Source organism: Hibiscus syriacus, unplaced genomic scaffold (genome assembly GCF_006381635.1).
Source record: "Hibiscus syriacus cultivar Baekdansim isolate YM2019G1 unplaced genomic scaffold, ASM638163v2 tig00116965_pilon, whole genome shotgun sequence".
Taxonomy (NCBI): domain Eukaryota; kingdom Viridiplantae; phylum Streptophyta; class Magnoliopsida; order Malvales; family Malvaceae; genus Hibiscus; species Hibiscus syriacus.
The window spans coordinates 4,908,378-4,935,229 of record NW_024063490.1 but is presented as its reverse complement, the minus strand read 5'-3'; the positions used below and the strand labels follow the sequence as shown (position 1 = coordinate 4,935,229).

Sequence of the window (26,852 nt, the reverse complement as noted above, 5' to 3'; positions counted from 1 at the left end):
AAAAACGATGTTTTGATGAAATATGGAGATAGAGTGAGTGTAGAGAGGAGAAACGGTGTGAAGAGAATATTTGAGGGTTTGAGTTTTTGGATGTTCTACCCGTGTTAAAAACCAGAACCCCAGGGGGGTATCGATTCCCCTACAGGGGGGAATCGGTTCCCCTTCAAAGGGGGAATCGGTTCCCCTTCAAGGGGGTATCGATTCCCTCTGCACTAAAATGCTAAAATTTGATTTTTAAATACTCAAAATGCTAAATTAATTTTCTCTAGTGGTATTGGCAACTCATTTATTGAAAATTAACCATGTTCAATCAATCAAATTTATCATTAAAAATTATTTGAACATAAAGTTAATTTTCACCAAAAATCATAAACTCCCCCTAAATAAAAGCAATATATGTAAAAAAAAAATTACTATTATATGCATTTTTCATTTATTCTTAAAAGTGCTAAAATTATTTTAAACACTAAGTGAAGATAGGTTGGTCAAACCTAATTCTCTCCTAAGTGTCCAAAATCTTTCCTTGTCTAAAGGCTTTGTAAAGATATCCGCTAATTGATGCAAAGTATCAACAAATTCTAGAACTACATCTTCTTTAGTGACATAGTCTCTAATGAAGTGATGTCTTATTTCAATGTGCTTAGTTCTAGAGTGTTGGATGGGATTTTTAGTGAGACAAATAGCACTAGTATTGTCACACTTGATAAGAATAGTACCTACTTCAATTCCATAATAAAAAAGTTGTTGTTTCATCCATAAAACTTGTGCACAACAACTACCGGCTGAAATGTATTCCGCTTCAGTGGTAGATAATGCAACACAATTTTGTTTCTTTGAAAACCAAGAAATCAACATATTTCCAAGGAATTGGCAAGTACCGGAGGTGCTTTTCCTATCTAATTTGCATCCTCCATAATCCGCATCAGAAAAGGCATGCAAGCTAAAGCTAGAGTCTCCAGGATACCAAAGTCCTAAACTAGGAGTGTCCTTAAGGTATCTAAAGATTCTCTTAACAGCTAGTAAATGTGATTCCTTAGGGCATGATTGAAATCTAGCACATAAGCAAACACTAAACATAATGTCTGGTCTTCTTGCAGTTAGATAAAGTAAAGATCCAATCATTGACATTATATAATTTAACATCTACACATTTACCTCATTCATCTAAGTCAAGCTTTATTGAAGAGCTCATTGGAGTTTCATGAGGATTGCCATTTTCCAGTCCAAATTTCTTGAGCATATCTTTGACGTACTTAGCTTGATTGATGAAGATGCCATCTTTTCTTTGCTTGATTTGGAGTCCCAAAAAATGAGAGCTCCCCCATCATGCTCATTTCGAATTCGCTTTGCATTAGCTTAGAAAATTCTTGGCAAAGAACATCATTAGTAGAACCAAATATTATATCATCAAAATAAATTTGAACTACTAATAAATCTTTACCTTTATACTTTAAAAACAATGTAGTGTCAACCTTCCCTTTTGAAAAACTTTTTTCAATTAAAAAGTTTGACAATCTTTCATACCAAGCTCTAGGAGCTTGTTTTAAACCATAAAGTGCTTTTGTCAATTTAAGAACATGATCCATAAATTTTAAATCTTCAAAACCTGAGGTTGTTCCACATACACTTCTTCTTTTATAAAACCATTTAAAAATGCACTTTTAACACCCATTTGATATAATTTAAACTCATGAAAACATACAAATGCTAATAACATTCTAATTGCTTCCATCCTAGCTATGGGAGCGTATGTTTCATCATAGTCTATGCCCTCTTCTTGAGTATACCCTTGAGCAACAAGTCTAGCCTTGTTTCTCACTATATTACCACTCTCATTAAGCTTATTCCTAAATACACATCTAGTACCTATAGTAGATTTATTACTAGGCCTTTCAACTAATTTCCATACTTTACTTCTCTCAAATTGATTTAACTCTTCTTGCATAGCCATAATCCAATGTTCATCATTTAATGCTTCTTTAATATTCTTAGGCTCTATGCATGAGATAAATGAAACATAATTACAAATATTTCTAAGAGAAGATCGAGTTGTTACCCCTTAGGATGGATCACCTATAATCTCACCATCCTTGACATAGTTATATTCCCTTAGATAAGATACTCTCTTTCTTCAATGGTTGGATTCTCAAGAGGATCATGAGTTTTCTCATCTTTCGTTTCTTCCTTTGATGATGATTCTCCAACGTCATTTGCTTGTACAATACCTACATCATCATTAACACAAGAATCCTTCCTCGGAAGGAGATTATCATCGAAAACAACATGTATAGACTCTTCTACAACTAAAGTTCTTTTATTAAATACTCGATAAGCTTTAGAATTTAAGGAATAACCCAAAAATATTCCTTCATCACTTTTAGCATCAAATTTGCCAAGGTTTTCTTTATCGTTGTTTAAAACAAAACATTTACATCCAAAAGGATGAAAATAGCTAATGTTAGGCTTTTTATTTTTGAAAATTTCATATGGAGTTTTCTTTAAAATTGGCCTAATCATTACTCGATTTACAACATAACAAGCAGTATTTGTGGCTTCCGCCCAAAAATATTTTGGCAAATTATTTTCACAAAGCATGGTTCTAGACATTTCTTCTAAAGTTCAATTTTTCTTCTCAACAACTCCATTTTGTTGAGGGGTTCTAGGTGCTAAAAAATTATGACTAATACCATTAGAATTACAAAACTCATTAAATCCAAGATTTTCAAATTCAATGCCATGATCACTTCTAACACTAGTGATAGAGTAACTTTTTTTGTTTTGGATTACTTTTGAAAATGTGATGAAATTTTCTAATGCTTCATCTTTAGTACTTAAGAATAGAACCCAAGTATATCTAGAATAGTCATCTACCAAGACAAATGCATATTGTTTTCCACCCAAGCTAGTAGTCCTAGTTGGCCCAAAAATATCTATATGGATCAATTGTAATACTCTACTAGTTGACATATCATTAATGGATTTAAAATAAACTCGCTTTTGTTTTCCTTTAGCACAAGCATCACAGATTTTATCATTATCAAATTTTAGTTTAGTCAGCGCTCGAACCAATTCTCCTTGAACTAATCGTTGCAAAACACTCATGCTAGCATGTCCTAGTCTCCTATGCCATAATCAACTATCATGCTCATCTTTTGCAACTAGGCATAAATTAGTCACATTAATAGAATCTAAATGCACCATGTAAATGTTTCCTATTCTATGACCAACAAGCATAATTCGATTAGATGCAATGTAAATGACTTTACAACCATTAATTTCAAACATGACATTGAATCCCTTATCGCATAATTGACTAATACTCAATAGATTATGCTTTAATCCATTCACATATAACACATTTTTAATTTGTATGGAAGAGGTATTACCTATAGTACCAATACCTTCAATGTGACCTTTTGAATTATCACCAAAAGTCACTTCTCCTCCATTTTTTGCGTTAAGCTCTATGAACCGGCTTTGTCTCCGGTCATGTGTCTCGAGCATCCACTATCAAGGTACCATGAATTTGTATTTATTTCCCGTGCCTTGTAGAAATGCTCCTTTTCCTACAAAAATAGATCAATTTCTAATTTTTGGTACCCAAATTCTTTTGGGTCCATATTCATTAGTTTCTAAAATCCTTGTCCCATTTGGTATCCATTTATGAAGGACATCCTTATCTTTAGTAGTAATGAATTCTTTAGGAACCCATATACTCCTAACAATTTTACCATTCAAGGTTCGTTGAGGGCTTCTATGATTGTAGCTTCTAAAACCTTTCTTAACAAAGTTGGATTTTGAATTCTCACCTTTTTCAAAACTTTTTCTTCTAACCTTATTAAAAGAAGTTTTAAGATCATCAATATTCTTTTGATGATCATCATGAACTTTTGAAAGTAAGTTATGCAAATCAGTATTTTTCTTTTCAAAATCATTAATTTTGATTTGCAATTCTTTGATCTTACTTTCAAGCTCATAATTGGTATTGGATATAAGACTATTTTCGTTTTTCAATTTTGAAATATCATTTTTGTATTTTGAAAATAGAGTCTTATAATCCGAAGCCAACCCATTATAATCCTCTAATAACTCATCATAAGATAATTCATCCAAATCGAATGAGTTAGAGGTTACCTTAGAATCTTCCCTGATAGCCATCAAGCACAAGTTTGCAACTTCTTGTTCCTCTTCATCGAAACCTTCTTCATCGCTCCATGTAGCTACATGAGCCTTGTGCTTCTTTCTGGATTGACCCTTTTTCTTCAATTGTATGCAATCATATTTGACATGCCCCGGCTTTTTGCATTCATAGCAAATGATTGGGTCTTTCTTCTTCGATTCAGTTTTGAAGCCTTCATGACGTTTGAATTTTCTTCCTCGGTTAGGCATCATTAACTTTCTGAATCGTTTGGCAAATAATACTATTTCCTCATCATCATCATCATCATTCGAATCACCCTCATCTTTTATGGATTTGAGAGCAACTCCAATGTTTTTCTTCTTCTCCTTCTCCTTTAGCGTCTCGTCAATCTTATTGAGGTCCACTTCATCTTCAAGCATCATTTCATGAGTGAGAAGGGAACCGATTAGTTCTTCAAGAGTTAAAGACGTTAGGTCCTTAGACTCGATGATTTTCGTCTTCTTTAATTGCCATGATTTTAGAAGGGAGTAGACTAACTTCCTCACAAGCTTTTCATTTGAAATGATGTCTCCATATGATTTGAGACCATTGACAATAGTTGAAAATCTATCCGTCATAGCTTTGATATCTTCATTTGGTTTCATCCTGAAATTTTCATAGCTATGCGTTAGAATATTAATTTTAGATTTCTTTACCTCATCGGTACCTTCATGAGTGACTTGAAGTTTGTCCCATATTTCTTTGGCGGTTGTACAAGATGAAACTCTTCTGTATTCATCTGGTCCAAGAGCACAAAATATGATATGGATGGCTTTGGAGTTACGCTGGAACATTCTTGTCTCTCATTCACTCCACAATCTTGGATGAGTGAGAGGCTTGATGTATCATTCTTCTACAACATTCCATGCTCCCATGTCACTTGCTAGAATGAAGTACGTCATCCTATTTTTCCAATAGGCATAGTTAGCCCCATTGAAGAAAGAAGGCTTGTTGACGAGCATCGAATCGAGACTAGATTCAAAGTTTGAAGTAGAGGCCATTGATGACTTTGATTATCGATGTAACTCTTCCCGAATCGACTCAAGAGACGATTAAACCTTCAAATGAGTTAGGCTATGATACCAATTGTTGAGTTAATCGATCGATGGAATCGGCCAAGAGGGGGTGAATTGGAAATAAAAATTTTGGTGGAAGCTTTTACAGAAAATTGAAAGTAATTGCACAGCGATTTATAGTGGTTCGACTTTATCAACCAAAGTCCACGTATACTACCTTAGCTATCCACACTAAGGATTTTCCAACAAATTCACTAATTTTTTCCTTTCTTTTGAGGCTAAAGAGATAAGCTTACAATTCCCTCAAGAATATACCCTAATTCTTGAGAACACTATTTTCTCAAAGAGAATATTACAAATTTGCAAACTTACAAGAAAAACCTCACAAGGAAAATATGTTTGCACAATTCTAGAACAAAGAAAGAATACTCAAGAATAAATATAATTGAGCACAATAAGTATTCTTGAAAGTAAAATGAATATTGAATGAAAAATAGGCTTGAAATGCTCAAACTTGAGGTTTGTTGCTTTCTCTTTGATTCTCTCTTGATTCTAGTTGCTTGATGTTTCTTGTTATTGATCAATGGCTTCTAAGCTTGTTAAATACACCTTGAATCACTTCTGAACGTTAGTGATCATTAATGGAGTTTTTGGAGTCGTTTAAGTATGAAAACAATTAATATTTCTGCTTGGAGCGTGGGGGGAATCAGTACCCCCTCATGGGGAATCAGTTCCCTATGTGTAAAATTCAAATATTTGACCGTTGAATAGTGGGGGAATCGATACCCCCTGGGGGGAATCGGTTCCCTCCAAGCACACTGTTATTTCTCGGAGCAAAACCATTCAGGGGGGAATCGGTACCCCCTTGGGGGGGAATCGGTTCCCTCTGGACAAACTGTAATTTTTGGCTTTGAAACGGTTCGAAATACTTTATAAAATTGTTTTGAAATTATTTTAATATTAAAACTTAATTTTACACTTTAGTAAGGATTTAAAATGAACTTTGAAATACTTTGAGTAATATTTTGATATTCGATTTAATATATCGAATATGCTTAGAAAAATCATTTTCAAAATTAAAATTCTTTTAATTTAATTTAACTATCCAAAACTCGTGCTTCATTCAACCTGGTCCTAGAAATCATCGTTTTTGGTATTATCAGTATTTTGACTCGTATAAAATTAGAGAAGAACGTATCACATCTCTTCAAGCTATGATTGATATCAATTTTAAATATCTCATTATCTTACGAGAATGGAAATTTGATAAACTCTGTGATCTTGAACCGAAGGTTTACCATCAGCTTGTTCGTATCTTTTATTCTAATACTGTTTGTATTAAAAACCGAAATCAATCTAAAACCACAGGAGTTCATTCCTACCTTCTAGGATAATACTTCTATCTTGACCCGACTTACATAGCCAATGCATTAGGTTTAGATAATGATGGTTTATCTAATGAAAAACAATTATTAGGTTCTCGATATAAAAGAAAGGATAGTGCAAGTGTCTTAGATCTTCATGAGCGTTTTTTTCATCTAATGATCACTTGGTGGTTTCGACCATCCGGAGGTCGTTACTCTACTCTTAGAGCTTTGGATCTTTGGTGGTTACATTATTTTGAAAAAAATATTAAAATAAATCTTCCTGAGATTATTTTTGCTGAAATTGTTGAAACCGTAAACTTAGTTCCAAATAAGAAACTTTGTTCTTTTCTAGTTTATGGTTGCATTCTGAGTAATATTTTTTCTAAAGCCGATCTTAGAGTTGGTCTAGATGCCTCCTTTCCTCTTAAAAACAAATCAATCTTCTTTCCTTAACGAGATCGGGATGGACCAAGGATAAAGAAACCGGTGTATGGGTTCGATCTGCTGAACTTACTCCGGGAGCTAGTTCTTCACAAGCACCACCAGCAGTTGATGACGATTCTGACGATCAAGACGAACCAGATCAGCTCGCGAAGCAAGCACAACAAGCGGGTCAAATGCCTCCCTATTTTTAATCTTTTATGGAGACATTTAACTAACATTCCGCATCCATAGAATCACGCTTTTCTTTCATTGAGTCCCAACTCACTTCCTTGGGGGCTCAACAACGGGAGATGAACGATCGTTTGGATGGACTCTCTCTTGATATAAGAGCTCGATATCCTCCTCCTCCTCCCGATCCTTCTATGGATGAATAGATCTTGCTTTGTTTTAGTTGTGTTTGGTTTGAATTTAAAACTTAAAATTGTTAAAACATTTTGAATGCTTTTGGATTGTTTATTTTTGGTTGTTCGAACTTATGTTTAATACATTTGATTTGGTTTTCATGTTTATTTTGCATCTTTAGACATATATGACCAATTATCCATTACATATTTATGAATATTGATTATGAAACTAATGGCTAACGTTTCTCTTGATTGTGATCTTAACAGCTTAAGCTATTTATCTATATATAATCAGTTGGCTGAATGATTTCAAAACCTTCTTTAAAATATTTTAAAAGTCTTTTTGATTTAACAAAAAGGGGGAGAAATGTTAAAAGTGTTTTTAAAGGGGAGAAGTGTTAGAGTAAGGGGGAGTAATTTCAAACTTGATTTCAAAATAAAATCTTAAAATTACTAAAATATTTTGTTATATCAAAAAGGGGGAGATTGTTGAAAACATTTTGATATTTCGATATAACAAATTAAGTTAAATGAATTTTAAGATTCTCCAAAAAGATTTTCTAAGTATATTCAATACAATTATTCGAATATCAAAATATTACTCCAAATCTTTCAAATGTCATTTTTAATCCTTACTCAGGTGTAAAATTAAGTTTTAATCTTAAAATAATTTCAAAACAATTTTACAAAATATTTCGAACCATTTCAAAGACAAAAATTCCAGATTGCTCAGAGGGAACCGATTCCCCCTGAATGGTTTGGCTCCGAGAAAAACAGAATGCTCGGAGGGAACCGATTCCCCCTGTTTAACAGTCGAAATATTTGAATTTTACACTTAGGGAATCGATTCCCCATGAGGGGGTACCGATTCCCCCCACGCTCCAAGCAGAAATATTAATTGTTTTCACACTTAAACGACTCCAATAACTTCATTAATGATCCCCAACATTCAGAAGTAATTCAAGGTGTATTTAAACAAGCTTAGAAGCCATTGATAAAAAACAAGAAACAACAAGCAACTAGAATCAAGAGAGAATCAAGAGAGAAAGCATCAAACCTCAAGTTTGAGCATTTCAAGCTTATTTTTCATTCAATATTCATTTTGCTTACAAGAACACTACTTGTACTCAATTGTATTCATTCTTGAGTGTTCTTTTCTTTGTTATATAATTGTGCAAACAATCTACCTTGTGAGGATTTCCTTATAAGTTTGCAAATTTGTATTGTTCTCTTTGGGAGAGGGTGTTCTCAAGAATTGGGGTATAATTCTTGAGGGTTTGTAAGGTTACTCTTTGTCCTCAAAAGAAAGACAAATTAGTGAATTTTTGGAAAATCCTTAATGTGGATAGCTAAGGTAGTGGACGTAGACTTTAGTTGAGAAAGTCGAACCACTCTAAATCGTTGTGCAATTACTTTCAATTTTCTGCAAAAAGCTTCCACCAAATTTTTAATTGCCAATTCACCACCCTCTTGGCCGATTCCGTCAATCGATTAACTCAACATGATGTCATTTAAATCTTATTGTTTTTAGGAAAACATTTTCAAATTTGTTAAGGAAACCATTGGCGTATGTAATCTTTTCATATTATGTGCCCCTAAATGATTCAAAATATATTGTTGTGTCTCATGATCATAAACTCGAGCAATTTGATCAAATTTCACTTCTTAAAATCATTTCAACCATTAAAGTTGTTATCCTCATTATAATCCAACCAAATTATTTTTCCCTTAGTGCAAAGTCTATGTTTATATTACCAAAACCTTATGTAAGTGCATTTTTTCATTCGTTGAGATTCATTTTTCTAAGCATGAGTATAAAATTTATATTAAAAATATTATGATAACAATAAATAAATAATTAGTTGAATATAGAAAAAACATAAATAAAATTTAAGCTCACATTAATATTCTTAAGTAAACAAATAAATTAAAAAATAATGGTTAATTATTATCTCAAGATTTCAAACACTACATCAATATCAAGTATTTGGATAGTAATATTAACATCAAACGACACCTTTATTGTAGTAATCAAACATTGCCAATAAACTATGTAAAAGAAAAAAAAAACTAATCTTTGGACTAATGCTCACATAAAATACCTTACAATTGTCATATATTATTACCACTTGTGTCGCTTGAAATCCAACTAATACTAACTTTCCTTTGGGTCAATTAATAAATGCATGAATTACAAGATATAAATAATCATCTTGATATTTCAAATAAATCAGTCTACACAAAAAATGTCACTTTGGCGACAATTTGTTTTAACTAATCTATCAAAATACTAGACCTAGCCAAAATATGAATTAATTGTCCTAATATATATGTTCTAGTAACCAACAATTAAAACTGAAATATTGATCAACCTGAATTGAATATAGGATAAACTATGTATCTGTCAGATACCACCAAACATTAGGCGTTGTATCGTTTATTTCATTTAACTTTTTAATTTTTTTAATTATAGCACTAAACTTTGATTTTCGTTTCAATTATTCCATTGAATCTTTAAATCGTTATCGACACGATGACGTGGCTGGTGATTGATCGTGTGTCTGACGACTGTTGATGTAGACACCTAACCAAAATGACATCGTATTGATCCGACTTTTAATGATTTAATGGTGTTGTGATATAATTGAAACGAAAATCAAAGTTCAATATTATAATTGGAAAAATTGAAAGTTTAATGTTATAAACGATACAACGTCTAAAGTTCGATGTTATCTGACATAGTTTAGCCTTGAATATATACATATATTGCATTAACAATATAAACAAAACCATAAAAATATTGTCAATCAATTAATTTCTTTGACATTTATCTTTCAATTGAATTAAAAGATGACTGAAATTATAATAAATATGAATACACTTAAATATCATCTCAAGATATCAAATATTCTATTAATATTTCATCTTTAGATAAAATATTCATCTTAAGTGATATCCGATGTGGTAACCAAACACTAATAATAAGAACATATCAAGAAAAGAAGTCTTCCTTTAGGCTGATTTATTATTCACACATCAAACTGAATAATTATTACATACTTATTATCAAAGTTGCACATGTAATTCTGTCAATTAGTAATTGTTTTGGGCCGATCAATACTAACATATCACGAGTTACATGTACGTAGTCTTTATAGTTTAAAACTAATATGTTTTCCACAATAGAGGTCACTTCCACAATAGAGGTCACATTAAAGACTTGATGGTTTAATTAAGTCATCTTAAAACAAATATCAATATTCAAATTTAATATTTCTATAACAATCAAATATCAAAACTGAAAATTTTTATTGCACTAGAATTTCTGAAATAACTCAAAATAAGATTACCTAAATGTCACCATCAGAAATCAAAAACTCAAGTCTTTGATTGTTTCTAAAGGATTTCATAAACATACATTTAATTCATAACTTCATAAATTATCAAATACAAAATGAATTCAAAATAATAAATATTTAATCGAAAGTCAAATTCAATCCAAATTGAATATAAATTTCATTCCAAATATATATTCCATATTCCATAACTTTAGCATTAGCAGTATACATATTTATATTCAATAACTAAAATAGTAGTAAGTAGTAATTAAAGAATTTAATATTTTTATATAGTCATTTATTAAAACGAAATTTTTTTGATCACATTATAATTTTCAAAATAACTCAAAATAAAAAAATATATATAAATAACAGCATTAAAAATAAAATATTCATCTTTGACTATTTTTCAAGAATTTCTTAATAATGAATTCATCAAATTAAAATAAAACATGGTACACAAAATCAAAATCAAACACATAATTACTATTATAATAATTAATGATTATAATAATAAAGAACCTTATTATAACCTTATAAAACTATACCAACATAGAAATATGGTATTCACCACCAAAACATTAAAAATAATCATAGTATAGATTATAATAATTGACAAAAAAATTAGATTAAAACTTAAATATCCAAATACATAATTGAAATAGAATTAGAATATGGTGTTGTATAAAGTTTTAAACCTTAAATAACTAAATATAAACTCACATAATCATCCAAAATTAAAAGCATAAATTTTTCAACAGGGACGGATGCATAATTTTACATAAGGAGGACAAACTTGAAAATTTAAAATTTTAAGAGGAAATGAACTTAAACTTATAAGATTCGAAATAAAATTTTAATAAAATATACATAAAAAATAAAAAATTATATATAATAATTTTAAATTTTCAAGAAAATAACTATCCCGATCACCATCAGTCCATTCGAACCTTTTAATGACCTAATATATATTACCAATATATTTGTGAATTCTCAAATGCAAATCACAAACGTAACATGCGAAAAATAATCATCATGAAAAAAATAAATTCTATAAAACTTAATATAATTATAAAAGTAACCGATAGAGTTATCGCACCTATATATAAACAATTTACATATAAAAAACACTAAATTATCAAAACCTATGAAAATTTTTTGATCTAATCACGTCTAATCATCAAGAATTAAATATTAAAACAGAAGTGTATTTAAATTAATCGATATTTTGAAATCTTTAAACATTTTTGTTGTTGTGATATTCCAATAAGACAAATTTGTTTTTGTGGTAAAGACTCTCTAACGGAATAAGAGTAATATAAGTTAATATATTTCTTAGAGACCACTACCTCTGTAACCCCCTAGACCCGGCCTATGCGTTTCGACTAAGTCTAGTGGATCACATTATAATATTTAAAGACATTTTTCGCAACCGTTATTCCATCAATATAAAATCACATTATAAAAACATGAAATTATAAACAATTTATACTATCAAAATCCAACTTGTAAATATAGTACAAATAAATAATAATTTCATTTAAAACATGTCTTCAAATTCAAAATCACAATGAACCGAGCAGTAGTAGCAAAAGTGTTATCATTATAAAATCCGATATTTTAAAATAAGGTCCATGTCACCAAAATAAAGTAAACTTGCCAGATAAAAACATTACAATCTGATTTACTTCAAGAGATATGTTGATCCTCCAAGTGCTCGAACCAAGGTATCTACCCAACAGTATCTGAAAGGGGAAAACATTTTCAAAAGGTGAGCTAGGCTCAGTGTGTCCCAACATTTCCATAAAATCACAATAGGTACAAATCATATTCCAGTAATCTCACAAATTCGTAAAAGAGTTTAACTTTTTGAAAATCATAGTTTAAACCCTTTTCTGGTACACCATCAGTAGTTCCCAAAATTATTTCCATATAGCTTAATTTATGCACATAGCAAAAAGAAAGCCGACTTAAGGATAGGCTCTGAAGCTTGTATCCTTAAGCCCAAGTCAATAAGTCCATATAGCTTACCCTAAGCACACAGCAAAGGAAAGCCGACCTAATGAAACATCTTGGGGCCCTCAAGAGTCACATTAGGCCCAGTTAGCTTGATCAGAGCTATTCCATCGTATTTCAATTCCAAAATTCAGTTGCACCGTGACATAAACTCCATAAATCCAAAAACATGGTAATCATATACTATTTCAAAACAAAAATTAGATAGCAGCCATATTCCATAAATTGTCACATTAAATTGGTGCATCCATAAAACAATAGCCAATGAATTCGGTGTACCACGTATTAAAACCAATAAAACAGTTCAATAACAAGTAGGGAACACACCTCGACAATAGATTCAAATAACAAATCTACTGATTGCTGGTTTCACCACGCTCTGCTACAGTTTTCGAACGGGTAAATACTGGCACACGTGGTTTAACTGATCTAGAAGAGCTGGGTCGAGCTGTCGAACAATCCGGAGAGTCTCTTGTACCTTCAAACAATAATATTTATCAGTCTCAAATCCTATTTAATTGTTCAAAGCTAAACTTCTTAAGTATATACGCATTTTTAGGGTTTGACTATCAATTTGAGGTATTTCAAGTCTGAATTTGGCCAAACGGATTACGGAATCGGAATCAGGGCGTCGAAAAACATAAAGTATGACTTTTCGAAAATTCAAATTCTTGGTCAAAGTCAAAGTCAACCACTTTGACCGTAGATTTGGAGACCTTCGGATTCGAATTTGACAAAACGGACCACGGAAACGGATTCGGCACATCGAAAACTATCAGGATAGGTATACTCGGAAAAGATTAACGGTCGTTTAATGCTCGGTCAAAGCCATTTTAAGTTTTGGTCAAAGAAAGTCAATGGTCAACGGTCAACGGTCAACGGTCGGGTCGGGTCGGTCAACGGTCGGGTCGGGTCGGGTCGGGTCAACGGTCGGGTCGGGTCGGGTCAACGGTCGGGTCGGGTCAGACCGGTCAAACCGATTTAGACCGGTCAAACCGGTTCGAACCGGTTGAAACCGGTCAAACCGGTCAGAACCGGTTGAAAACCGGTTAAACCGGTTTCCAGCAGCCACTCGCCCTGCGGCGGCGCGTGTGGCGCGTGAGGCGTCCTCCGGGGCCCTAAAAATCCCGGAAAAATTTCTAAAAATTATTTTGAGCGATTTCAAGATACTTACAACGATCGGTTCAAATTTTTGAACGGCGGAGAGTTCGATTTCAAATCGGCCGAATCTTTGACTGCACCACCTCCTCACGCGCCGCCGTCTACGGCGGACAAGGTTGACACCGGTGAACTCGGAACGGCACAAGGAACACGATGGTGCGGGAGGTGTCTTAAACGGAGCAACGATCAGCGGTGAATTTAAGATTTCCTCGGCGATAGAGCTAACAAAACCGTCGCTACTTTGACTGGAAATTCCCGACGTTTGGCCGCGTTTCGCTTCAATTAATTTGAAGGGTTTGTTCCTCGCTCGATGATGAACACAACGGTGGTTTCAAAACAACGATCGGAATTCGGACGGCGTCGGAATCGGCTTTGAAGTAGAGTGCGGGAGGAGGAATTTCACAATTGTTTTCTGTTTTGAAAACAGAAAACCATTCATACGCTTAAATGAAATTTTCTGCCGACACTAAAAGGAGTAATGCAGGGCTTGGTCCCTGAATTTCCTTTAACTTCTAAAATGGCCTACAATTTTGAAAACTTTCAATTTAATCCTCAAATTTTGCCAAATTACTTAATTAAATTTTTTTTTCTCTAAATTTTATTCCGGGTTGTTACAATTCTCCCCCTCTACAAGAAATTTCGTCCTCGAAATTTACCTTATGAGAATAGTTGAGGAAACTGAGCCTCCATTGACTCCAATGTCTCCCAAGTAGCTTCTGAGGGGCCTCGATTACTCCACTGAACTTTGACCATTGGAATTCGCCTATTCCGAAGAACTCTTTCATCTCTTTCTAAAATCTGAATGGGCTCCTCCTCATATGACAAATCAGGTCTTAGCTCTACTTCTTCAACCTGAATAATGTGACCTGGATCTGGACGGTATCTCCTCAACATTGATACATGAAAAACATCATGAATACGACTTAACTCAGAAGGCAACTCAAGCTGATATGCTACAGGTCCTACCCTCTTCAAGATACGAAATGGTCCAATAAATCTTGGACTTAATTTACCCTTACGCCCGAATCTCAATACTTTCTTCCAGGGTGAAACTTTCAAAAAGACCCGATCTCCCACTTCAAACTGTATATCCTTCCTTCTTTGATCTGCATAAGATTTTTGCCTATCAAATGCCTCTTTCAGACGGTCACGGATTAATCTGACTGTGTCCTCCATCTCTCGCACTAACTCAGGTCCCAACGTTTTCCTATCACGCAACTCAGTCCAACAGATCGGAGTGCGACATTTACGCCCATAGAGTGCTTCATAGGGTGCCATACGAATACTGGTCTGATAACTGTTATTGTAAGCAAATTCAGCCAACGGCAAAAAGTTCTCCCAACTACCATGAAAATCGATTACGCAACCCCGCAACATATCCTCCAGAATCTGAATTACTCTCTCAGATTGACCATCAGTTTGTGGATGAAAGGATGTACTATAATCCAATCTTGTTCCCAAAGCCGTATGTAACGCCTTCCAAAATCTCGAAGTAAATCTCGGATCTCGATCAGAAATAATAGACAATGGAATACCATGCAATCTGACAATCTCTGAAATATACAATCTTGCCAGCTTATCCAAAGTATAATTTACTCGCACAGGAATGAAGTGAGCTGACTTTGTAAGTCTGTCAACAATCACCCAAACTGAATTTTTTTCAAAGGAGTCATAGGCAAGCCAGTAACAAAATCCATAGTAATACGCTCCCATTTCCATTCAGGAATCTTGATAGGCTGTAACAAACCTGATGGATGTTGATGTTCTGCCTTAACTTGCTGACAAGTCAAACACCTAGCCACAAAGTCAGATATGTCTTTCTTCATACCAGTCCAATAATACCTCTCTCTCAAATTCCGGTACATCTTATCTCCTCCGGGGTGCATAGCATATGGACTACTGTGAGCCTCAGTAAGGATAGTCTGCCTCAATTCAGCGTCATCAGGCACACAATATCTACCTTTAAAGCATAAAACTTCATCCTGATCAATTGCGAAATCTGTGTTTGTCCCCTGCTCTACTTGCTCAAAGATGGAAAGCAAGGAGCTATCAAGGGGCTGCTTAGCTTTGATCTCATCAACCAAGGTCGGCTTAACTTGCAATTCTGCTAACAAAGTGCCATCGTCATATAAATTCATCTTGGCCATTAAAGACCTCAACTCCGATACCGTCTTTCGACTCAAAGCATCTGCTACAATGTTAGCTTTACCAGGGTGGTAATCAATCACGCAATCATAATCCTTTAGAAGCTCTAACCAGCGACGCTGTCTCAAATTAAGTTCCTTCTGGGTCAGAAGATACTTTAAGCTCTTATGATCTGTGAAAATGTAACACTTCTCTCCATAAAGATAGTGTCTCCATATCTTCAAGGCAAAAATTACTGCTGCCAACTCTAAATCGTGAGTAGGATAATTACACTCATGCGGTCGCAGCTGACGGGATGCATAAGCCACCACCTTACTTTCCTGCATTAAAACACAACCAAGTCCTGAATGTGAAGCATCACTATACACTGTAAAATCCTTCCCGGACTGTGGTTGAATCAACACCGGTGCTTGAGTCAAAACCGCCTTTAATTTCTCAAAGCTCTCCTGTTGTGCCTCACCCCAGTCAAACGACACATTCTTCCTTAACAACTTTGTCAAAGGAGAAGCAATGATCGAAAAGCCCTCAACAAAACGTCGATAATAACCAGCCAAGCCCAAGAAACTGCGGATTTCAGATACGTTCTTAGGTCGTTTCCAATTCATAATAGCCTCTATCTTGCTGGATCAACCTGAACACCTCGCGCAGAAATAATATGCCCCAGAAATGACACTTCTTGAAGCCAAAACTCACACTTGCTTAGTTTGGCATATAGACGATGCTCTCTCAAAGTCCGCAGAACGATCTTCAAATGCTCGTCATGCTCTGCCTCCGTACGAGAATAGATCAGAATATCGTCAATGAAGACCACCACAAATTGATCCAAATATGGTCGGAACACCCGATTCATCAAATCCATAAAAGCTGCAGGAGCGTTCGTCAAACCAAAAGGCATCACTAAAAATTCATAATGACCATATCTAGTGCGAATGGCCGTTTTTGCAACATCAGATCCTTTAACTTTCAATTGATAATACCCCGAACGAAGATCAATCTTAGAGAATACAGTAGCTCCTCGTAATTGATCAAATAAGTCATCTATCCTGGGTAATGGGTATTTATTCTTGACCGTCATCTTGTTCAATTTCCGATAGTCAATACATAATCTTAGCGACCCATCCTTCTTTTTCACGAATAGAACTGGAGCTCCCCATGGTGAAGTACTATGTCGGATAAATCCTCGATCGAATAATTCTTGCAATTGGACTTTCAACTCCTTAAGTTCCTTTGGAGCCATACGATAAGGTGCCATAGAAATAGGTGAAGATCCTGGATAAGTCTCAATCTCGAACTCTACCTCTCTATCAGGAGGTAACCCAGGCAACTCCTCCGGAAAAACATCAGGAAACTCGCTAACTGTACGAATCTCCTCGATCGTGGACAATGCACCTTTGGTGTTCAAAATACAAGCAATGAAGGTCTCATATCCCTTTCGGATCATACGATCAATTTCCATCGCTGAAACTATATTGGAGAGATAGCCACGCCGTTCCCCAATTAACACAACAGTCCGACCATCTGAAGTCTTCAGAGTAGCCCGCTTGTATTCGCAATCCAGCTTTACCTTATGTTTATTCAACCAATCCATTCCAAGAATTAGATCAAACTCCTCTAGAGGAAGCTCCATAAGATCAGCGAGAAAAATTTCTCCCTGAACCTCGAGAGGGCAACGCCGAAATACTTTATTCACTAATACTGCTTGTCCTACTGGACTCGTAACTGTAACAGTATTTTCAGTGTTCTCTATCGGAATCTGAAGGTTTCGAGATACTGAGCTCGATACATAGGAGTGAGTGGAGCCATTGTCCAGTAATGCAAAGTATGGGATAGAATAAATAGTAAATGTACCTGCAATAACCTCAGGCTCATCTCTGTCATCACGACGTCTAGTTGCATAAACCAAAGCTGGCTGTCTAGCCTCAGAAGCTGTTGGCCCTCTATTTTGCTGAGGTCGGGCTCTACTGTCTGTCCTGGCAAAACAACTTTTCTCTCCCCCATGTTCTGTGAAAACTCATAACTTTTTAGCATTGCGTTCATTATTTCCTTTAAGGTTTAATTATTCCTCTTTGCTAACTCCATTTATTTTAAGAGGGTATATTAATGTCACTTCATGACGTTATCAAGTTGTTCAAAATGGTTAATCATATTCACAACCACTATCACTTCTTACCAACTTAGTTTATAGAAAACAATTTTCTCTATAACTATGATTTTGCTCTTTTAGCAAATACACATAGCAATATTTTTGCTATCATCAATAGAGGTAATAAAATATTTATTATCCCTTGTCTGTGCCATTAGTATGATTTTCAAACGAAACTAACTGAGGATAATCCCTCCGATAATGACCACTAGATCCACACTGATAGCAAAGACCCATCTTCTTACGACACTCTCCTGAGTGTTGTTTACCACAATACTCACAAAGGGGCCCATTATAATACGACGAGGAACCGCCTCGACTGACAGCTAAAGGTGAGGATGCTGCAAGCCTGAAACGTGTATTGCTTCTCTGAGGAGCTGAAGTACGAGTCCTCTTTCCGGACTGTGCTGATGACTCCATCGGGCCTGAAAATTTCTTAGATCGATCTTGATCAACACGCTCTCTACCAGAAGCTAAAAACTCCACCTCTTCCGCATCTTTGGCTCTGCCCACCAGCACATCAAATATCTCATCCTGATGGGTTACAACTTGCCTACGCAGCTCGTATCTGAGTCCAAGGGCAAATTTACGACATCGATCTCTCTCCGTAGGTACCATACTGAATCCATACTTCAGCAATTTCAGGAACTCGATCTCATATTCAGAAACAGTCATGTCTCCCTGAACCAGGTCTTGAAACTGTTGTCGTCTCTGAGCTAAGTAGCGCTCTCCCAGAAAACGGCTCCGAAAGCGATCCTTAAAGAAATTCCAGGTCAAACGATCGGTAGGAACACTACTGGTCACTGACTCCCACCAAGTGTAGGCATTGCCATCTAACATCGCCACAGCACCCTGATATCTCTTAATTGAGTCCAAACCCAACTGATCCATGCGTCTCTCTGTATCCTGGAGCCAATCCTCAGCTTCAGTAGGAGCTCCACCTATCTGTCCCCCAAAAGTTCTAACTCCATTGGCAATCAAAGTCTGCGAAATAGGAACCTCAGATACAACACCAGTAGCTCTGACTGCTCCCTGTATTAACTGCAGAAATTGTCTACCAAAATTCTCATCCAAAGCAACTCCGGTAGACTCTAACTCAATATCGGTCGCTCCTATTATCGGTGTAGTCATGCCAATACCAGCGGCAGGAGGCAGATCCGTTGGGGTCGTAGGAGCATGATCACCTATCGGAGGTGGGGGATCTACCCGTATCTCATCGATCGGATCTGCGAATCTAGCCACTCGACCTCGTCCACGGCTAGTTCGACGACTACGTCTAGCACTCATTTTGATGGATCTCAAGTTTACTACAGAAGATAAAACTTAGGGTTAGATAAGCACTTGGAGTCTCAAACATAGTTAAAATCTTAATAACTTTGTGACATGGCCTTAGTAACTCGTTTTGTAAAATATTTCAAAACCGTATTTTCAATGTGGACTCATACACAGTCCGAGGGTTAAAAACCAAAAGCTCTGATACCAATAAATGTAACCCCCTAGACCCGGCCTATGCGTTTCGACTAAGTCTAGTGGATCACATTATAATATTTAAAGACATTTTTCGCAACCGTTATTCCATCAATATAAAATCACATTATAAAAACATGAAATTATAAACAATTTATACTATCAAAATCCAACTTGTAAATATAGTACAAATAAATAATAATTTCATTTAAAACATGTCTTCAAATTCAAAATCACAATGAACCGAGCAGTAGTAGCAAAAGTGTTATCATTATAAAATCCGATATTTTAAAATAAGGTCCATGTCACCAAAATAAAGTAAACTTGCCAGATAAAAACATTACAATCTGATTTACTTCAAGAGATATGTTGATCCTCCAAGTGCTCGAACCAAGGTATCTACCCAACAGTATCTGAAAGGGGAAAACATTTTCAAAAGGTGAGCTAGGCTCAGTGTCCCAACATTTCCATAAAATCACAATAGGTACAAATCATATTCCAGTAATCTCACAAATTCGTAAAAGAGTTTAACTTTTTGAAAATCATAGTTTAAACCCTTTTCTGGTACACCATCAGTAGTTCCCAAAATTATTTCCATATAGCTTAATTTATGCACATAGCAAAAAGAAAGCCAACTTAAGGATAGGCTCTGAAGCTTGTATCCTTAAGCCCAAGTCAATAAGTCCATATAGCTTACCCTAAGCACACAGCAAAGGAAAGCCGACCTAATGAAACATCTTGGGGCCCTCAAGAGTCACATTAGGCCCAGTTAGCTTGATCAGAGCTATTCCATCGTATTTCAATTCCAAAATTCAGTTGCACCGTGACATAAACTCCATAAATCCAAAAACATGGTAATCATATACTATTTCAAAACAAAAATTAGATAGCAGCCATATTCCATAAATTGTCACATTAAATTGGTGCATCCATAAAACAATAGCCAATGAATTCGGTGTACCACGTATTAAAACCAATAAAACAGTTCAATAACAAGTAGGGAACACACCTCGACAATAGATTCAAATAACAAATCTACTGATTGCTGGTTTCACCACGCTCTGCTACAGTTTTCGAACGGGTAAAATACTGGCACACGTGGTTTAACTGATCTAGAAGAGCTGGGTCGAGCTGTCGAACGATCCGGAGAGTCTCTTGTACCTTCAAACAATAATATTTATCAGTCTCAAATCCTATTTAATTGTTCAAAGCTAAACTTCTTAAGTATATACGCATTTTTTAGGGTTTGACTATCAATTTGAGGTATTTCGAGTCTGAATTTGGCCAAACGGATTACGGAATCGGAATCAGGGCGTCGAAAAACATAAAGTATGACTTTTCGAAAATTCAAATTCTTGGTCAAAGTCAAAGTCAACCACTTTGACCGTAGATTTGGAGACCTTCGGATTCGAATTTGACAAAACGGACCACGGAAACGGATTCGGCACATCGAAAACTATCAGGATAGGTATACTCGAAAAAGATTAACGGTCGTTTAATGCTCGGTCAAAGCCATTTTAAGTTTTGGTCAAAGAAAGTCAATGGTCAACGGTCAACGGTCAACGGTCGGGTCGGGTCGGTCAACGGTCGGGTCGGGTCGGGTCAACGGTCGGGTCGGGTCGGGTCAACGGTCGGGTCGGGTCAGACCGGTCAAACCGATTCAGACCGGTCAAACCGGTTCGAACCGGTTGAAACCGGTCAAACCGGTTCGAACCGGTTGAAACCGGTCAAACCGGTCAGAACCGGTTGAAAACCGGTTAAACCGGTTTCCAGCAGCCACTCGCCCTGCGGCGGCGCGTGTGGCGCGTGAGGCGTCCTCCGGGGCCCTAAAAATCCCGGAAAAATTTCTAAAAATTATTTTGAGCAATTTCAAGATACTTACAACGATCGGTTCAAATTTTTGAACGGCGGAGAGTTCGATTTCAAATCGGCCGAATCTTTGACTGCACCACCTCCTCACGCGCCGCCGTCTACGGCGGACAAGGTTGACACCGGTGAACTCGGAACGGCACAAGGAACACGATGGTGCGGGAGGTGTCGTAAACGGAGCAACGATCAGCGGTGAATTTAAGATTTCCTCGGCGATAGAGCTAACAAAACCGTCGCTACTTTGACTGGAAATTCCCGACGTTTGGCCGCGTTTCGCTTCAATTAATTTGAAGGGTTTGTTCCTCGCTCGATGATGAACACAACGGTGGTTTCAAAACAACGATCGGAATTCGGACGGCGTCGGAATCGGCTTTGAAGTAGAGTGCGGGAGGAGGAATTTCACAATTGTTTTCTGTTTTGAAAACAGAAAACCATTCATACGCTTAAATGAAATTTTCTGCCGACACTAAAAGGAGTAATGCAGGGCTTGGTCCCTGAATTTCCTTTAACTTCTAAAATGGCCTACAATTTTGAAAACTTTCAATTTAATCCTCAAATTTTGCCAAATTACTTAATTAAATTTTTTTTTCTCTAAATTTTATTCCGGGTTGTTACAACCTCTTTATAGAAATTGAGTTTTATGACAATCTTTTAAGTATTTATAATTATGTCCCTTATCAAATTATAAATGCAACTTATGACAACTACTTTAATTTCATGATACTTTAATACTTATAACACATGTAAAATAATTATTTATTTAATTTTGTGTCATACTTTATAATAACATTATACATAATACATATTAACTACAATTATATTTAATCCAATAATTGAATATCATCAAAGATCTATCAATCTTGCCCAGACTTGTAATATCTGAGCTTATAAAGAACATGATGTTCCTTGCGATAGCATGTATCCTTTTTAATTATTTCAAAATTTGAATAGTAAATATATTGGGTGAGTAACTGATACATAAGTGACTATATTAATAATTGAATTTAATGTTTTTAATTTACAAAAGAGGAAAAATTAAAATTTCTTAAAATAAAGATAAGGGAATTAAATTTCAAATATAATATAAAATACAAAAACAATTCAGAGAATATTTGGAATACATAAAAGGAAACGTTGCTTTGAAGGATGAAATAGATCATGTTGTGGTTCTAACGTCAATTTTCAGTCTTACATATGGAAAAAAATACAACTACAATTAGGGGTGATTAATGAGTTGGCAGCTCATAAGTTGTATAAATTTCATTCGGTTAAAATTAGATAAATATTTAATTCGAATTAACATAAATCAAGTAATGTTGATGGTAAAAGAATTGTTGTTATTTTTTGAGATCTCGTTTCGAACACCAGGAATGTCAGAGGTATAAGTGTTCAATGTCAAATAATTGAGAGTTATCTTTGAATATGCTACATCATACTTATTATATATACATCAAAACATTTTAATTTGAGTTGATTTAAATTTAAATTCAATTCGAGATTTTAACAAATTAGATCTAGTAAAATTCAATTTGATTCGATAAATTTATAAAAATAATATAAAAATTCTATTAAATTTTACTAGTAATAAATCAAGCAACAAACAACAATTTTTTAACAAACGTTAATCAAATAAAGTTTTATACAAATCAAATCGAAAGTTAACTTTTTTAACACGTACGAGTCAAATACTATATAACTCACAGTCCACTCGCTCAATAAACCTACTTGCTACAACCATCTTCATCCATATTGCTAAAAATGTATGGTTCAAAGCTGTAAACCAATACAAATAGTATATCTTATAATAATGGCATAATATCAAAAAGAGCCCCTAATATTTATTATAATAATTATTTTAATCTTTATTCTTTTTTAAAACTCTTTTTTAAACTTAAAATGAAATATTATTAAATAAGTCAAAAGAAAAAAAAATATTACTCTATCAAATATTATATATAAACGAAAATAATTTTAATATTATTATTGTAATAAACAAAAATCATAAAATAACATTTAATAGATTCAATTACAAAGCAATGAACATCGACTCTATCAACTCTCCATTGGCTCAGCACTACTAAAACACGAGCTGATCACCATGAAGAACGTCTCCAATTCTTACAAACTAACTCTAAACCGCCACTGCAACTGCCAAAAACTCCATTGCAGTAAGCTTTACACAAATACAAAAAGAAAAAACTTTAGGCTTCTAAGATAGAATCCCAATCAATCTCATACGAAGGGAATTTCGACAACATGAAAGTCTCCGAACAAGAACCAATTTCAGGCCACAACTGTTCGTTGAAATCCGAGAACGTAAGATCCGACAAAGGTGAAGAATCTGCCGACACCTCATCCTCCGACGGAACCGGAGACAAAGATGAAGACGAATTCTCCAACTTCACTGTCTGTTCTTCAACCTTGCTGTTCTCGCTTTTGTCCGATGATCTCTTCTTGTTCTTCCCTTGCTTTCGGTCTAGTTCCAAGCTCTCACAAATTGCTTCGAGCTTAGCATCGACGGATGACTGCAAGGGCTTGTAATCACCAATCTCGCCGCCGATGTTGGAGCCATGGTGGCGAAGGTTGGGGAAATTGAGTCTCGCCGAGTCGCCTCGTGGCTTATAAGCGGCTTTGTCGTAAGCCAAGGCTGCTTCCTCGGCTGTTTCGAAAGTGCCTAACCAGAGACGTGTCCGGTTCTTAGGTAGCCGGATCTCGGCGACCCATTTTCCCCAGTGGCGTTGCCTAACACCTCGGTAAAGCTTGGTGGGTTTCGGCGGCGAATCCATCTGTTTCATCGGGATCGGTTTGGGGCTAAGAAACCTGACCCTCTGGTCATGGTTCATGGTGGCTTGGGGATTCTGGTAAAGGTAGCTATTTTGGTTGTTTTGGAAGTGTATCTGGTAAATCGTTGAACCTGGTTGAGCCGGTTCTTGGAGAACTGAAAATGGTGGATAAAATGAATAAGATGAAGGAGGAGAAGAGGAGGAAGAAGAAGCAGTTTTGATAAAAGGTTCAACTGCTTCCATCAATTCTCCACCATAGAAATCCGGATGAAATGCTCTGCTACAGTCATAGAAATCCATCATACCTACCATATATTAAAACTAACACAAAGAAAAGATCAAATGAAAATCAAATCAACCTGTTTCTTGATAATACTTAAAAGAACAGGTTTCAAAACCCAGAAAATGGATAAATTGGGGAGGTTCTTTAAAAACATAAAACCCCTCCAATCCAAAGTCTAAATCAAACTTTGAGGTACCAAAAATCACCCTCTAAGTTGATTTTATCTACAGAACCAAAAAAAAACGAGAGAGAGAGAGAGAAGATAATGACAAAAAGAACTGATCTCAATTCTGAAAACACCCGACTTTTTTTAATAAATCTTCGTCTAAATTCTGGAAAACAAACCCAAAAATCAGATCTTTCTGGTTTTCTAAGGCAGATGATTAACAGAAAGGGATTCAGAGAAACGGGGAATTGCAGAGAGAAGGGGGGGGGGGATCAAACAAAGAAAAAACCCAGAATCAATAAAAAAGTTTTAAATCTTTTTTTTTTAATTCTCTCAGGTTTTTGTGTGTTAATGAACTCTCGGCCTCACTTGGGATATCTTCAATGACAATGGCTCCCTTGTGCTTTTATAGTAGTTCGGCTCCTTTGATTAACTCTCTTAATTGCTGTTATTAATTATAATTAACCATCTGTTTTGACTTTTGAATTTTAATTAAATCATAACACGTGTATTGATGTTCTTCTTTCGACGCGTTTTTTACAGCCAGGTGTTGGTGGAGACGGAGGTAATGTTCACGGGTTTAATTATACTGTTTGACCTTTTGTTCTCATGCACACACTTTGAGTTGTCGATTTCTTTTATTTTTTGGGCAAACTATCAGTTTGGTCAGACATCTATTACATAGTTTCTATTTTAATTATTCGACTATTATTTTTTAAAACTCATATGTAATGTCATCTTTCAATTCTGCAAAAATAACTTGTTGTTAAAAAATTAATAATGAAACTAACGTGGTTTTTTACTATCTTTTAATGTTGACATGAGATTATCTTATGATAATTCGTCAATATTATTGTTAATTGTTCAACATCAGGTGACAAAAATAGAATCAAAACATAAGGTTAGATATGATTTTAAAAAATAAAATAATTGAATGACCAATATAGAAATTAATTAATATGTGGGTGACCATATACGGTACTTTGTTCCTTTTTAATAAATTAAGGGAAAACCCCAAAATAGTTCTTGAACGTTTAAGAATTATTGTACTTTTAAAAATTATACTAAAGTCAACAAGTGAGTTCGGTAGTTAATTGGAATGTTATTATTCCTAGATATAATGGGTTCAAGTAGCTGATCTGCAGGGTGTGTGTATTATCAATAGTTAAAACAGATTATGAACATATACTACCTTATAATCACCTTAGACTATTAAAAAATCATCAAACTTTTAATTTGTTTTTATTATGATTACTGCTATGACCATCTTATTGAAAGGTACTAATTTATTGCGAAATTTTCATGTGAGTATATTATATCAATCGCCATTAGTATCAGTGATCATAATTAAAATGAAGTAAAATTTTAACAATTTCAATGCAAGTTGTAAATGTTTAGTAGCTAAAATACAAGTTTCCTAAAAGTTTGGGCACTACTAGTGTAGTTTACCCATAAAATAGATAATGCAATAATATTTAAATTGTTAATTGTACTCAATGATATTGATTAAACTTAGATTTTTGTTCATAAATGAAAATATTTTATCTAAAACGTCTATTTAAATAAATAAAATAATTTTCAGTATAATGATAATAATTATATATGAATTTATTTGAATGGTGTAAGAAGTTTAATTTTTTTTAATTATATAAAATATGAGAAAAAATATCATTACAAAAATATTAATTATGCTAAAAGGAATATATTAATAAATTTTCACTTGACATGGTTAATTTGTAACATTAACTCAATAATTTGTTTTATTGAATTAATTAATAAAATTTTCTTATTATTAATACTTTTTAGAATGAATGTTATTAATACTTGTAAACAGAAATTAAAGAACTTAATAATAATAATGAAAGTATAGAGATAAACTATAATAATCAAAATCAAGTTGGATATATTTTTAATTAACGAGACAACATTTGCAGTTGAAGGAAAGGGAAGTTGATAACTGGTTGTGATCTTATTAATAAACGCGTCTTCAACTTGCACCACCTTTTGGTTTACAAAAGTCATGGAAGTTAATAACTCAATTTAACTCATAAAAAAGTTACAAAATCATCCCCAACTATATGGCGTTACTTTGTTGTGTCCCTCTACTATTAAAAATTACAAAATGGTTAC

At 34.7% G+C, this 26,852-nt stretch overlaps 1 protein-coding gene across 1 annotated transcript; it reads right to left on the bottom strand.

Annotated features, from left to right (window-relative positions):
• Positions 1-23,690: 23,690 nt before the first annotated feature.
• On the bottom strand, positions 23,691-24,797 carry LOC120191173 (ethylene-responsive transcription factor RAP2-4-like). Its single transcript, XM_039194146.1, has one exon. It carries the CDS (start codon positions 24,583-24,585, stop codon positions 23,692-23,694), a length of 894 nt encoding a protein of 297 aa, XP_039050077.1. The 5' UTR covers positions 24,586-24,797; the 3' UTR covers position 23,691.
• Between the last annotated feature and the right edge of the window lie 2,055 nt (positions 24,798-26,852).

What these genes read in the sequence shown, in the direction of transcription:
- LOC120191173 (XM_039194146.1), bottom strand. Translation starts at nt 24,585, where the DNA reads ATGGTAGGTATGATGGATTTCTATGACTGTAGCAGAGCATTTCATCCG.